We start from the raw sequence: 15,741 nt of genomic DNA on the forward strand, positions 1-15,741 counted from the left end.
TTTTTTTTTAAGTCTCTGTTAAAGAATTAATACTCTAAGCTCTGTGAAGTTACTAGGGGTCTGGAAGGCACAGGGCAAATGTTTGGTGTTGGGTTTATGAATATCTGTAAAAACATCCTCCTGTACTCTCTGGGTACTGGCCACAGAGAAGCTTTCTCTTTCCACCATATTCAAATATTTCTTTTTATAGGAATCAAAGTCTAGATGTATAACGGTGGACAGAATGAAGTTCTGGTGGAAATGGTCTGTATCTCTGGCATGAGCTACTGTGGGTGAAGCCTGGAGTCCCACCCTCTCCTCCAGACCAGAAACTGCTCACAGATTTTCCTTTTCCCTCCCTTGCTCTTCCCTACTTCTTTCCCCTCTCCCCTACCTTCCCCTTTGCCCAATCCCCTCTCCTCTCTTACAGGATCTCCCTTTGCCCCTCCCCTCTGATTTCCTCCTCTGATTCCTCTTCTCATACTCCCCTCCCCCCTTCCTCCCTTTCCTTTCTCCCCACTGCCATCTCCCTTTTCCTTTCCTTTCCCTATTTTTGGGGGAAGGGAGGATACTGGGCATTAAACATAAAAAGTTTTACACATGCTAGGCAAGCACTCTGTCAGCGAGCCCTGGCCCTTGTCCTTTTAAATTTCTTCTTCTTCTTCTTCTTCTTCTTCTTCTTCTTCTTCTTCTTCTTCTTCTTCTTCTTCTTCTTCTTCTTCTCCTCCTCCTCCTTCTCCTTCTCCTTCTCCTTTTCTTTCTCCTTCTCCTTCTTCTTCTCTCTTCTTCTTATTGTTATTGTTATTATTATTATTTCTTCATCTTGCTAAAGTTATTCATAGGCAATTTTATAATTGTACACAATGCATTTTGTTTACTCTCATATCCACCCTCTTTTATTGTCCTTCCACCTGTCATCCTCATATTCCTTGAAGATCCCCTCCCCACATTAATGCCTTTTTGTTTTGTTTTGTGACACGCTGATTTTAACAAGGGCAATCTATATGGCCTTAGATTTGGAACTCTCCAGTGTAACCTGGTGGACATTCTGTTGTGTACAAGGATGAACACAATGACTGTCTCTGCTCCAGAACCCACCAGCTGCCAGTAGTTTAACATAAAGGATTAGGGCTCATGAGGCCTCCCTGATCCATTATTGGCTGTTGATAGGCCCAGCCTTGTGTAGGCTCAGAATAGGTAACCACAGACACCCTGCAAATTACTATGCCAAACTGCCATGCAAAATGTTCCCACTGATGCAACAGTGGCACAAATGTTAAGGGGGTAATCAGCTGCTTGTGTATTGTTTCTGAGGCCTGATCCACAAGAGAAAACTCATGCCATGTACTGTAAACTCTGTTAAAAAGTCTGAGAAGTTTTAGACCCCACGGGACTGCTTACTACTGTTGTTTGCTCCTTATTTGAAGAAAAAAAATTGCAACAGAATCTCATAGGTTGTCTAGGCTGGAATTCACTCTGTAGCTCAGGCAGGTTTTAAACTTGCAATCCTCCTGTCTCAGCCTCAGAGAGCAGAGATTATGAGTCTGTATCATCAGATCCAGCTCTGTTCATGGAGAGAGAGAGACAGAGAGACAGAGAAAGAGAGAGAGAGAGAGAGAGAGAGAGAGAGAGAGAGAGAGAGAGAGAGAGAGAGAACCAGCAGATGGGGTGCATATAAGCACATGCGTGGAAACCAGGGTGAACACCGGGTATTTTCCTTAATCGCTCTCTATTTTATGTTTTTGAGACAGAGTCACCAAACGGTCTATGTTGGGATCCTGGAGAAGAAGTCTCTCTCTCATACCAGTGAAGGAATGCCTCTTTGGCAGAATAGATGATCCTGTCAAGAAAGCCAACAGGCAGAACACAAATACCTTCCTTCTTCCATGTCTCTTTATTGTGGGCTGCCATCAGAAAGAGTCAAGTTACAACTAATTATGCATCACAGCTACTTGCCCATTTTGTTGTTGTTGTTGTTGTTTGTTTGTTTTGTTCTTAACATGGGTTCAGGGGAACAAACTCAGGCAGATCTCCATGCTTGTGTTGCAAGCACTTTACCCACTAAACCAGGTCCTCAGCTCCTACTCATGTATTTCCTTATGTGTTGGTCATCACCTTCCACCTTGTTTGAGGAAGGGTCTAGCTGGTCACCGCTGTGCACACCAGGCTAGCTGTCCTGTGACCATCTAGGAATCCTTCTGTCTCTGTGTCCCATCTCTACCATAGAACACCAGGATCACAGTCACGTGTTCTCCAGCGCCTGGCTTTATGTGGGTTCTGGGGCTCCTAACTCAGGGCCTCAGGATTGTACAGCCAGCACTTTACCTACTGAGCCACTCTCCAGCAGCAGACACATTGCTGGAATGTAACCTCAGGACAGGCATGCAATCCCACCACTCCCAACAGTCCAGTCAGCTAGTGATCCCGTAACACACTATGACCTCAGACTCTCCTCCGCACAAAGCACTGGGAATCAAGGCCTCAAAACAAAGATTGTTGTGGTTTAACTGAGTTTCACAAATAAGACAGTTTTGAGGAGCCATCTGAGATAATTCTCTCCCTTCTTCCCTCCTTTCTCCTTTTCCTCTTCTTCCTGCCCCTTCTTCCTCCTCCACCCCCATTTTAGAGACAGGGTCTCACTTGCGCTGCTTTCCCTGCCTCAGCCTCAGGTTTTTTAATTTAAAATCTCGAAACATTCAAGTGTGGTGGTGCACAGCTGTATCCCAGCACTCGGGAGGCCCAGGCTTTGAAGGCAGTCTTGGCTACCTAGTGAGCTCCAGGCCAGCCTAAGATACACAGTGAGGCCTTGTCTCCCAAGGCTGTCAATAAAACTAAACAAGGTTTCAACAGTCAAGAACCAGTCTGTTCCCTGGCGACCGAAGTGGGACACAGCCCGCACCTCTTGGTGATAGGCCACTCAGACACAGATATGTAGTTTTGCCAGTTCCTCTAGTAGGACTGGGGCAGACAGTATACAGGTAGAGATAGCTGTTGGTGAAGGAACATCAACATCCCTTTGGGAGACTGAAGGACAGGATACTGTGATGCCCTTTCATCTGTGTGAATGTAGTTTCCGGGGCTCTGTGGGCCTGTGGATTTACCCAGCAGGCAGAACTGATTTAATTCATTTCTTCCTACCCATTCAGTCTTCATTCATATAAGCATGAGTGAAGTCTTTTTCTCTACCAGGCTCTGAAGCCATGGGAAGGTTCATCCAGCCTTGGCTTTCTTGACACCACTGCCCTCAGAACTGAAGGCTCTAAATAGGTTCTCAACTATTTACATTCTCATATAGAGACTGAATGTAAATGTACATTCAGTCCTGTAGATTCTCAGACGCAACCAATTGCAAGTGGAAAAATAGAAGAGGAAAAAGGGGTGGGTGTGGTCTGTGGAGATGCCTTAGTGACTGAGTGCTTACTGCGCAGGTGTGGGACCGGAGGTGGGTCCTCAGAACCCACATAAAGCCATCCCTGAGAGCACGCACCTGTACTCCCAGCCCCCTGATGAGAAGATGGGAGGTGATGACAGGAGAGCCCCAAGGAACCAACAGGACAGATGGTCTGACATACACATCAGCAAACAAGAGACCTGGCTTAAACAAGGCCGAAGTGAGGACTAACACCTGAGGTTGTCCTCTGATACCCACACGTGTCCCGTGGCACACACACACACACACACGCATCATACACACAGAGAAATTCCAGATGTACTGAGCATGTATGGACCTTTATTCCCCTTATCATGCTCCCTAAACAACGCCACACCAATGATCCCCGTAACAATCGCACCACGTTAGTTTTAATGAGCTGGAGATGACCCCCTTTGTTGTTGGTGTTCCTGGTTTTCATGTATTTGTTTTCAGCCAGGGTCTCACTCTGAAGTCTGTGCCTGCCTGGGAGTCACGTGTGACCTTCCTGCTGCAGTCCCCCAACTACTGGATCATATTCATGCACCACCACAGGCAGCTTAGAGACAACCGAAAAGGGCATTGTGTGTTCTACATACTTCCTACCATATCATTCTATGTTAAAGATTTGTTTTCATTACTTTTTAATTCAGCCTCTCCTAAATTCTTAGGACAAGGGCAGAAGGCAGTCAGACTCTTTGCCAAAATATCACAGAAATGGCCTCTTACTCAGTTGCTGTTAAAAGCCCTTCTTCCCTTGGAAACACTGTGAGACACTCTCCGATCTACACTTACTCTCCATTTGGCTGTCACAGGGGGTCTTATCAGAAGGAACGGTCAAGCCCTGAGTACAGTATTCAACCCCTTGTCTAGTCCAAATCTCTAAAGTATTCTACATTCCTCCAAAAAACAGTACAGACAAGTTATTCTCAGCAACGTTTCCCACTCTCTGGTACAAACATCTGTGCCGTTCCTTTTGTTGACCCAAATGACTACAGAAAAAAGTGTTTATCTTAGCTTATGATTCCAGCGGAGAGCCTATGATAGACAGGGAAGTCTTGAGGAAGGCATGGCAGCTGTCAGTCAGATGGGGAACCACACACAGAAAGGCTCAGAAAGGAAACGGAAGTAGGGCATGGTTGTAAACTCTTAAATACCACCCCCAGTGACACGCTTCCTCCAGCAAGGCTGCACCTCCTAAAGGCTCCATGACCTTCCCAAACAGTGCCACTAACTTGAAACTAAGTATTCAAATACAAAGCCTTAGAGGGGTGCTGTTCATTTTCCTATCGGTAAATGGCTATAAACCCAGGTGGGCACGCTGCTCAACTATGTTCCTATTTCCAGACAGGAGAAACAAATTTTAAAGTAATGAGGAAGTGTGCAGGCAAGCTTCAACTTCAGAGCTGTTGGTTTTCTCCTCATCTAGGCAGAGAGCCCAGCTGCCCCTCCGGCCTAGTCGTGCTGGTGGCTTCATGACACATCTGCAGGCTTTGCTCTCCCCACCTGTAGCCTGTGCAGCATCTATGTTCATGAGGAACATAGGAGGAACATGAGCAACTTTTGACATTATAAATCTCAAGGAGTGGCCCAGTCTCATGGACACTCCAAGATCTACAGTTTCATGCAGACATGCATGTCCTGCAACCCTGCAGTTAAAACTCCATCCTGTTCTGGGAATGCAAGTCAGTGGTAGAGTATCTGCTTAGAATCCCCCAATGAGGGGCTGGGAGTGTGTTTTCTAATGTGAAAAACTATAAAGGTGCTTGCTGTTACTGTTTAAAATAACAAGCAACAACAGAAGAAATCATAACTCCCCCCAAACAACAACATCAACAATAATACCTTTACTGAAATGGAGAGTCAGGTTTGGTAGCTATGACTGCAATCCCAGTAGTTGGGAGGTGGGGTCAAGAGAATCAGGAAGAGTTAGGGGCCAGTCCAGGCTTGACACTGAATAACAGATACCAAAATCGCCATTGAAGTCCAGACAAACAAAAAAACCCCAAAATACCCCCTCTCCCCTTCAGAACAAAGCCAAGCTAACCTGAACATACTCTGTAGAAAAGGGTGGTCCTGAGCTTCTGATCCTCCTACCCTCCCAGTCCCAGGATCTAGGCTTGGCAGCAGCAAGCCTGGTTTGTGAAGAGCCTCAGAGCCAGTTGAGGTCTAAGCAAGTGCTCAGCGTCAGCTCCACAACTGAAATGCACCCCAGTCCCAAACCCCTGCACACACACACCTCCCTGCACTGCCTCCAACCAAAAGCCTAAACCCAAACCAACCAAACAAAACTAACCAAGGGTCAACAGCAACAAACTTTACTGCGGTGGGAGGAATGGAGTGGGAGCCCCTGGATTCACTCAGCGGATTCTTATCTGTTGGCTTATCTGCCCTCTGCTTTCCTCCTCAGGCCTAAGATATTAAAGCATCAGAGGCGGGTTTGGATTCCAGTCTTTGGAACTCCTGGGTCTCAGGAAAAGAAGTAGGTTGTGGAGAGTCAACATGGCCATAAATCCGCTTGTTACCAATAAGATGTTTACAGAAGTGTGAGCGAGCACAGAAGGATAAACTCAGCCGGTCAGAAGTCTCCCAGGGCCCTAAGCAAGAAGAACACAGGCCTAGCTCAGAAAGTAGCGGAATCCGAGTCTCCAGGCCAGATTTTCCCTCTAGCCATTCCCGGCCAAGCTAAGCAGAGCTGCTAAGCCAAGAGAAAGGGACGTCTTCCTAGGCTGCCAGAATGGAACAAACCCGCCCGCCTAGAGAGCGCTGAGAACCCCAAGGGTCCCTAGCAGCCCTTAGCAGCCAACATGACTTGACTGCTCCCGGGTCCCGCGCGCTCCCCACTCTCTCCACACGCCCCCACCCTTTCCGGGTGCGCGCGCAAGAGCCGGCCAGCTTCCCCTAGCTGTGCGCTCCGCAGCCTGCGGGTGGCAGCGGCGGTGGCGACTGGCTCTTAGGAAAAGAGGTGACCAAGGGACCGCGGAGGAGGAGCCGGCGCCGCAGCCGCTCCCCTCGGGACCGCGCCCCGCCTTCCGCCGCTACCTGAGCATCCCCCCTTGGCTCCCCAGCTGCTCCGGGCTACCCCACCATCCCCCTGGGGGACCGTGTGTACTCTCAGTGCCGTAGCCGCGGTGTCATTGCATTCGGCGATCGGGACATTCGAATCTTGGTTCTCTTGGGGGCTTGGGACGAGCTGCGCGGGCCGTGGTGACAGGCGGCGGGGGCGCCAGCGCGCATCCCTCCCCCGCGGCGGGTAGAGAGGCGTGTGGACAACTGGTGTGACTTTGGAGATCCGACCCCTCCTTCCGGCCAGCCTCGCGACGCGCCACCTTTGGAGACAGGCCACCGTGTCCGGCAGGCCGTGGAGGCTCATGTGGGGACTTGGAACGTGTCCGGGAACCCGTGGCGTTGTGCGCACTGGTGAGTTTTGCGGGCGGGGTGGGAGCGGAGAAGACGTCGCGCTGGGTCCCTGCTCCCGCCCCTTTCCTGCCGTTCCCCCACTTTGAGAGAGTCATTGAGATTTGAGCGTGACTGCGGAGCCTGGAGGATGCAGGCACCGGGCGCCGGCTTTCCCTCCTCCTGGAGTGATGGAGAGGGCCGGTGAGCTGAACAAAGACACCCGCCCGGAGGAGCGGGTCCTCTGCTGAAGAGCACTGTCTTCGCCCCGCGACGGCCGCCTGCGGGCGAGAGCGTCGGCCGCGCAACTCCAGGAGTGGCGCGCTCTTCTGCGGGCCGGCGGGCGCGGAGCTGGAGCTGGGTACCTGCGCGCCGCTCCCGCCACATCTCGGGAGCATCTCTACTAACACCGGGTTGTTGCCGAAGGTCCACGTCTCCCGAGGTCCAAAGTCCAAAGGCGACCTGTTCGGGGTGCAGCGGGAAGAGACGCCGGGACCTTTATCTTTTGCTGCCTCGTAGAAAGGACTGCGTGCTGTGGACGGAGCAGGCGTTTCGGGGACACTTTTGTAAGCCAGGGGCTTCCGTGTGAGTGAACACGCCTGGTGCCCAGCAGGCGCGTCCTCCCGGTGGACTCTGCCGCCTGAGTATCGGCGTTTCGTGGACATCAGCAACTGAGACCCCCCTACCCCCTCCCGTGCGTCCTCCCCGGGGCATTGTCCGGTGCGAGGGGTCTGCACTGTCTCGGGCTGCCCTGCACCTCGCAGGTGAGGCTGGTGGAGGCGTGGGTCCAAGGAAAGGACCGGCCGTGCTGTTTGATGGCTTCACTGAGGAGAGTCAAAGTGTTGTTGGTGTTGAACTTGATCGCGGTGGCCGGCTTCGTGATCTTCTTGGCTAAGTGCCGGCCTATCGCGGTGCGCAGCGGAGACGCCTTCCACGAGATCCGGCCTCGCGCCGAGGTGGCCAACCTCAGCGCGCACAGCGCCAGCCCCATCCAGGATGCGGTCCTGAAGCGCCTGTCGCTGCTGGAGGACATCGTCTACCGTCAGCTTAATGGTAAGGACTTGCCTGGCGCCTGTGGGTGCAGGTGCGTGCGGGCACAGGGGGCACCTCCCTGGCTCTCTCTGCTCCGTGTACCCTAGGCTGACGTCTGAACGCGCCTGGTTTCTCTTCCATCCCTGCTCTGTATCTGGGACTATTAGAGAAACCATTACCTGCTCCTTTTCCATGGAGTACTCCAGCTGGAAGCTTGGTCTCGCTCTAGAAACCTGTCACTACAGTTGACTCTTATCCGCTTGTTGACTCCAGCTTCTAGACAGGGTGGACTGAGGCTGGGGGAGTCTAGAAAGGAAAAAGGCTGTCAGTCAGTGCTTGGTGTTTGATGAGGGAGCTGCTAGGGGAGTGGGTGAAGGCTTGAATGAATGCGTTATTTCTTTAGGTTGATTGCATCACGAAGAGTGCAGACTCTTCCCTTCCCACTGCCTGTGTGCAAAGTGGTATGTTAAAAACCATCCCATCCTGAACCAAGTGGCAACGGAGGTTCAAGTTCTCAGTGGGTCTGGGAAGCAGGTGTTGGTTCACAAAGTTCAGCCAAACAAGAAGGGATGGCACCCCAGGTTCAGTGTTTTCCGGAAGCCGTCCCATCCAGCCCATTCTAAGTGAGTTACTATAAAAGGGTGGGGGAGCTAATTTACTATTTCTACCTGATCCAAGGGACTGATGGTCCCTGAACACTTGCTGTCTTCAGCGTCACGTAGTCTAGTATAAGAAGACATAGTGATTACGGAAATCTGGCTTTCTCTTCCCAACCTTCTGCGTGTTCCCATGGCCTGGAACTGTCAGCCGTTGTAATGACTGATAATAACTCCTTGCTGTGTGCTAGAGGGACATTACAAGCTCTGCACGTGCATGGTAGCACATAACCATTAGTCCACGGAGCTTCCGGCCCCTCCCCCACAGGAGAACAGAACAAACCAGACTGGGGGAAAGTAACTAAGCTGCCTGTGCCCTTATTGATGTTAGTTAAGTGGTATTTTAGAGTCTCTTGACTACTGGGCTCACGCTCTTGGCTAAAAGGCATAAATTTCTTTTCATATGTCTTTGTGCAGATGAGTGTGTGTGTGTGTGTGTGTGTGTGTGTGTGTACACATGCAAGCCAGGGGCTGACCTGGAATGTCATTCCTTCGGTACATTTCCCTTAAAAAAAATTTTTTTTAAGACAGGGTCTCTCAGAGATCTGGCACTCACAGAGTAAGTGAGGTCAGCTGATCAGCGACCCCAGGAATCTGGCTGTTTCCACTCTCCAGCCCTGGGATTACAAGTACATGCTACTGTGCCTTTTTTTTTTTTTTATGGGCTTTAGGGACCAAACTCAGAGGTCTTCAAGCTTGCTTGGCAAATATTTTGCCAACCAAGCCATCTCCCTAGTCAAAAGACACAAATTTCTATCTTGGCCAATTTTAATTTCAAATGTGTGTGTATATGTATGTGTGTGTGTATGGTGTATTTGGGGAGGGTGCACACATGGAGGCCAGAGGACAACTTCCTAGTCAGCTCTCTCTCTCTGCCGTGGGGTTGTGAGGGTGTATCGAGGTCCTCAGGCTTGACTGTTCTTACCTGTTAAGCCTTCTCACCAGCCGTGAACTGAGTTTTAACGTATATATGATTTTTTTTTATAAATGAACTGTGCAGATCAGTAGGTGCAGCCACAACCTGTGTACACTTGGGTTGGGGACCAGACTTAACTGCCTTTACTGTGGTGAGAATGACAGACTCACCTCATGGCAGGTGGCTGAGGACTGGGGAGACACTTTTGTCTCTCTCTTTTTTTTTTCCCCTTTGATGATGCTTTCTGGGTAATTCCAGGAGAGGGATGTGGACAGTCTTCTACATTCATGGAGATGCCATAGTCGTCGTAGCATCGTATGGTGCGTATCCAGGGGGCTTTGATGCACCATTAGTGTGAAGCTGCAGCTCACCATTGTACCCCTTACAGGTAATGAGGCCAGGCCATCAGGGCAGGTCACGAAGGCCGTGTTGAAACTCTTCTCCCAAACACCTCAAGACAAAACAGACTGAAGAAGGCTAAACCCCTCCGTTCATTTCTGGAGCGATTAGAAGCATGTGAGCTCTGCACACTGGAGGTGAGGCAGGAGGATCGTATGTGCAAGGCCAACCTGGAGATTAGGCTAAACCAGGAGATTAGAGAGGTGGGAGTCATTTTTCCGAATTGATACACTGCGGAAAAACATTCAGGAGACATCCCCCAAATAGCCAGAGCTTGCTCACTCTCAAGCTACATGCAGGGACACAGGTCATTTTAGTAATTGTTTCCATTAGGGACATGAGACGCAATGGCCATACCTCTTAATGGGAATGAATTATAAACATTCTATGTGGAACTCTTTGTCTGTTGTGGTGTGGATTCCTATGTGAACACATGCATGTGGAAGCTGGGCGTCATGTCTGCTGTCTTCCTCAATCATTTCTCCACCTTGGTGTTTTGAGACACAGTCTCTCACTGAACCTGGAGCCTCCTACCTTTGGCTAGACTGGCTGGCCAGCAAGCCCTGGTGCTCGTCTTCACTCGGGCTCTCCAACACTGGGATACAGGGAAAGGCATAGCAAGTCCTGTGCAGCAAGCACTTTACCCAGTGAGCCATTTTTTGCAGATGTGCATGTCCCCTTAGCATTTGCAACAACGCTGTGAGGCACCTGTCCTAATTTGTCCCTTTGAGACATGCTGGCAGCCACCCAGCAACTATCAGGGCTTTAAAATGGCTCTGGACCTTGTTACCTTATGGTGGAGGCTCTTAGCTGCTGTGCCCACTCACCTTCCTGGACTTTCCTATCAAAGTCGCTTGCAGGGTCTGTGTATACGCAGAATTCATGGCTCCTCGGGATCTTTTTCAATAGGTGGAGAGTAAGGTCCGAGACTTTGCCTCTGATGAACTCTTTACTCTACCATCAGATACTCTTCTGCCTATACCAAACCTAGTAAGGGCAGAAAACACACTCATCAAATGACAGAGCCAGCAGGCTGGGTAGGACTTGGAAGAAGCCAAGATTTTTTTCCAGGGGGGCTTTGGGTCTGGATTCTTTGGCTGAGCTTTCAGCTTTGTAGAGAATGCCCATGCTTGGAGCTCAGTTGCCTGAGCCCTTGCCTAGCTTGCATGAGCTCCTGAGTCCCATCCCTAACACCACAAAAACCAGGCACAAACTTCCAATCTCAGCCCTAGGGAGCAGAAAGGAGGATTAAGACTTCAAGATCATCTTTGAGGACTTATGGAGCTCAAGGCTAGACTGGGCTACATGAGACCCCACTTCAAAATCAAAGAAGAGTGGAAGGGAGGGAGGGAGAGAAGGAAGCTAGAAGAACTTTTTGGCTGGCTGAGTGGGGAGCTAGAAAGAGGGAAGGCTGGAAGCTGGCTTAGTGAAATCCAGCTGGAGCTTTTCTTGGATAAGCTAGGACTCCCACCTGAATCTTGGCAGACTCTGTCTTCCTGGGCAATGAAGGTTTGTAGGAACATGCCACCTGGAGGTTTTGTAAAAGCAAAGGAAAGTTCTGATGTGGAGAAGACCCTCCCTGTCTCCACCCTGCCCTCAGGGGCACCAGTCTTGTTTTGGGGACTGCCTGTTCCATCTGTTATACTAGGCTGTCTGCTGTACCCAGAGGAAGGGGAGGGCTCTTCCTGGTGCATGGAGAGATGGGTCCAAGGCTTCATCAGTGTTCATGCTGTGCCCCTGTTCATCCTGTCTCCCCCTGTTGCCACTGACAACAAAGGTGACCAGGGGCTCAGGGTTCCTTATTCCTCAGCTGGAGTGGGGCACTGGGCACAAAGCAGGTACTCATTCATATGCAGCTCCTTGGTGCCGTATGAAGCTGGCAGTTTTCTTTCTTTCTTTCTTTCTTTCTTTCTTTCTTTCTTAAAATTATTTTTTTTATGTGCATCAGTGTAAAGGTATCAGATCCCTTGGAATTGGGGTTACAGATAGTTGTGAGCTGCCATGTGGGTGCTGGGAATTGAACCCCCGGTCCTTCGGAAGAGCAGACACTGCTCTTAACCACTGAGTCGTCTCTCCAGCTTTGAAGCTGTCATTTTTCAAAGTTGCACAGACCTGGTCTAGGCATGCAGTCCAGTGGTAGAATGCTTGCCTTGTGTGTGCAAGGTCCCAGGTTTGATCTCTAGAGCAACAGAAGACATACAAATAAAGATCTACCTGTGGCCTCTCAGTTCTAGCAGGAGAGATTCACATAGAGTCCACCTTCCTCTGGCTGAGTTTTGATTTGCTTGAGTGTGTTTGCTTGTTTTGAGGCTGGCTCTCATGTATCCCAGGCTAGCCCAAAACTCCCTAAGTAGCCAACGATGACCTTGAACTCCTAATCCTTCTGCCTCCTCCCCAGTGCTGGGATCACACAACTATGCAGGCAGTTCTATGAAGCTCCTCATCTTCATTGTTGCTCTTTGTTCGCCTATTTATTTATTTATTTATTTATTTTGAGGGTTTTTTTGTTGTTGTTTTTTTTTTTTTTTTTTGAGACAGCGTTTCTGTATGTCATAGCCATGGCTGTCCTGGACTGGCTTTGTAGACCAGCCTGGCCTCAAACTCACAGAGATCCACCAGCCTCTGCCTCCCGAGTACCATCTTTGTTCTCATGATTGGTTTCATCTCTGCCTTCTTGCTGAGATGCCCTACATCCACCTCAGGCTCCTTAGCTTCCACATTGCAACTCAGTCTTTGAGAAGAGCTGGTTATACTGGAATTCTCTGCACACTCCTCAGTTCTGTCCAGTGGCTTTTGTGGTTGAGGGATGTCAAATGTTATGTGGGCAACGGTCTTGTTGCTTTGAGCTGCTCAAGGCTTTAGTGACAGTAACATTGTAGTCTTAGCCTGAACTCTTAAGCCTCAGTGGGTTTAACTTTGGAGTCCAGAAATGACTAGGTTTGTTTTAAAGGGCTGGAACCCTATTTTAGATTTTTACATCCCACCTCCATCTCTTACCATCTGTGCCTTGCATGTATGGTAGGCAGTTGAGGTTTATTGATAGCTGGAGGGGAGCTGGGTTTTGGGAGGGAAATGATAGCCACAGAGAAAATAACTTCAAGATGGCAAAGGCTGGGATGGTTGGTGTGGTGGAGGGAGAGGTTGGAAAGAAATTAGCTGGGAAGACGGAGTGTGAGAAACCATGGTTTCTTCATAGTGCCTCCATTATCTTGTTTATGCCTTTGTGCCTATTAGCATCTTGCTTCTGCCATCTTGCCTTTACTATCTTGGCTATGCCATCTGGCCAATGCTTTCTTGCCTCTGACTCATTGCCTTTACAATGTTGTCCCTATCATCTTGTCCAAAGTGTCTCTCCTCATCTGTCCTCCCCCCCCACCTTACCCTCACCATCTTGCCTTCCCCCCACCTTGTCCTCTCCATCTGTCCTCCCACATCTTGCCTCTTCTATCTTGCCTCTTTCATCCTCCCTGTACTATCTTGAAGTTGGTCTAGTCTTTTCCTTCCTGAATGAAAGGAACCAGCTCCTTCAAGGAGCTTTGAAGTGAGGCGGTACCCCAGGTTCAGCACTAGCCAGTATCAGTCTATTCGAGTGTATGACTTTATGTTATGAATGCAGTTTAATATTCTCTATGTAGCATAAAATCAACTCACAGGATGCCTGGAAAAGTCTTTTAAGAGCCATACAGAAGAAAGGAAAACTCTTTTAAAATCCGTAAAAAAGCCAGACACTGATTTTGTTGTTGGAAATCCCAGGTCATGAGGTACATAATTTTTGGTTTCCTTCCACCTTTCTGTCACCTTCTAAGGAAGTTATTTATTTCTCTCATTTTAGAGATGAGAAAGGTGAGAAACAGCAATATTATTAGATTTAGCTGGCATGATATAGCAAGAGAAGGGCACGGCTTTCCCTTCTCTTCCAGTACTCTCGTGATGAATGATGGGGGTGGAAAAGGGGTCCATGCAGGCCTCTCTCCCCCTCAGAGTCCCCAGCACAGTGAATTGGAAATGGGAACACCCGAGCGTTGGCCCTGTTCTCTGTCAGCCCTGGGCAGCTGTGTCGTAAGAGGAAATGCAATTGACTTTGAGTTAGTTTCCAAATTTAGATTTCAGAAGGATATTGAATAGAAGCAGGGTTGCTTGGAGAAATTGAAAAATCTTTGCGGAAATAGAGAGAAGTCAAAATTACCTACCCTGCTCCTGCCTCTAAGCCACATGAGTGAATGGAGCTGAAATTTAAAACCACAAAAAAGAGAACAAAAACAAACAAACAAACAAACAAACAACTAAAAACATTTCCAGATAGCCAGAAGTCTCCAGTCAGGGAAAGTGAGTTGGCATGATGGGTACAGAGGAAAATCTGCTCTCTTGACTGTAGGTTAGAGCCAGAAAGAACAGGATTGTGAGCAGGGAAGGTTGGCCTCAGACTTCCTATGTAGCTGAGGGGACCTGTAACTCTTGATCCTTCTGCCTCCACATCTATGGTGCTGGGATGATAGGTGTATTACAGTTGTTGTTTGTTTGTTGTTTGTTTTCAGTGTTGGAAAGGAACCTCTTTGCACGTACTATTCAAGCATCCTACTAGCAGAGACATTCCCAGGCCAGGACAGTCTTTTGTGAATGACTGTCTTTGGTGAATGGCAGAGCCAAGCCCAGCAACCTTTTTCTACCTAGATAAAGGTGCCTTTACATAGACCATGAATGCTGAGTGGTACTTGAATTTCTTTGTGGGGGTGGGTGAGTAAGAGAGAGAAAACCAATAAATGTTTGGATTAAAACTAACCGCTTCAGGGCTTGGGAATCAGCAGTAAGAGAGCCTGCTGTTCTTGGAAGGATCTAGGGTTCGGTTCCCTGTATCCACATGGTTGCTCACAGCCATCCTTTATTCCAGTTCAAGGGGATCCTATGCCTTCTTCTGGCCTCCACAGCCACCAGGCATGCACATACATACCTGAAGAAAACCAATCATACACATACAGTAAAAATAATAAATCTTAAAAGAACCTAAACAAACCTCAAGTACTGAGCTGGAGAGACGGTTCGGTGGTTCACTGGCTGCCTTTGCAGAGGACATGAGTTCTATTTCAGCCTCACCAGGTGATTTATAGCTACCTGGAACTGCGGGTCTAACAGCGTGCTTCTCAACCTTCCTAATGCTGCAACCCTTTAATACAGTTCCTCATGTCCTGGTGACCCCAACCATAAAACTATTTTGTTGCTACTTCGTAACTGTAATTTTGGTACTGTTATGAATCATGATGTAAATATCTGATTTGCAGGATATCTGATATGGGATCCCTGTGAAAAGGTCAGTTGACTCTTCCAAAGGGGTCACGACCTACAGGAGGAGAACCACTGATCCAGGGGCTCTAATGACCTCTTTTGGCCTCTGTGGGCACCTGCACACATATAAAAATTAAAACTAATCTTTAAATTGACAAACAAAGCCCAAAACCTCACCACTGCAGAGTAGGCTAGAAGGAAACCAACTCTGAATGCCTTCTCCATCCTTGGTGTAGGTGCATTCAGCAGGGCCTGGAGACAAGGCTGACCAGTGTTCTAGAAGGTTTTATCTGTGGAGTCTGGGTGGCTGAAGCCAGGCTCGTTTCCTTTAGTCCTGCCAATTGATTGAAGCCGGCTCTTCCTGGAGAAATAGGGAAGTCCATTCTTGGGAACACACTTATTGGAAAAGGGAGAAGGCTCAGCCTCAAGACTGAGAAGAAGGAGCGTAGGCAAGGGAGGCCTGAGTATGTGAGTCAGCTGCGATCAGACAGCCCGCGAGTCTTTAGACACCTCCAGAAGAAAAGTTGTGAAGGAGTGTCAGACAAGGCCAGTTTCATTTCTGGATCTGTCAAGTGATTTTGGGTCAGTGGCTCTGCTTTTTAGCCATAAAGTGGGGGTCACGGTATGTCAGGATGAATTGAGAATAAAAACATAGGGTGTTGGTGGCAGGGAGC

At 48.9% G+C, this 15,741-nt stretch overlaps 1 protein-coding gene across 1 annotated transcript in view; it reads left to right on the forward strand.

Annotated features, from left to right (window-relative positions):
• Positions 1-6,080: 6,080 nt before the first annotated feature.
• Positions 6,081-15,741, forward strand: part of Galnt17 (polypeptide N-acetylgalactosaminyltransferase 17) — a 418,231-nt gene continuing 408,570 nt past the window's right edge. Inside the window, exon 1 of the mRNA XM_021656996.2 lies at positions 6,081-7,837. Coding sequence (XP_021512671.1) covers positions 7,600-7,837 — 238 coding nt within the window. The 5' untranslated portion in view covers positions 6,081-7,599. The remainder of the gene's footprint in view (positions 7,838-15,741) is intronic.

Source organism: Meriones unguiculatus, chromosome 4, assembly GCF_030254825.1.
Source record: "Meriones unguiculatus strain TT.TT164.6M chromosome 4, Bangor_MerUng_6.1, whole genome shotgun sequence".
NCBI classification, from domain to species: domain Eukaryota; kingdom Metazoa; phylum Chordata; class Mammalia; order Rodentia; family Muridae; genus Meriones; species Meriones unguiculatus.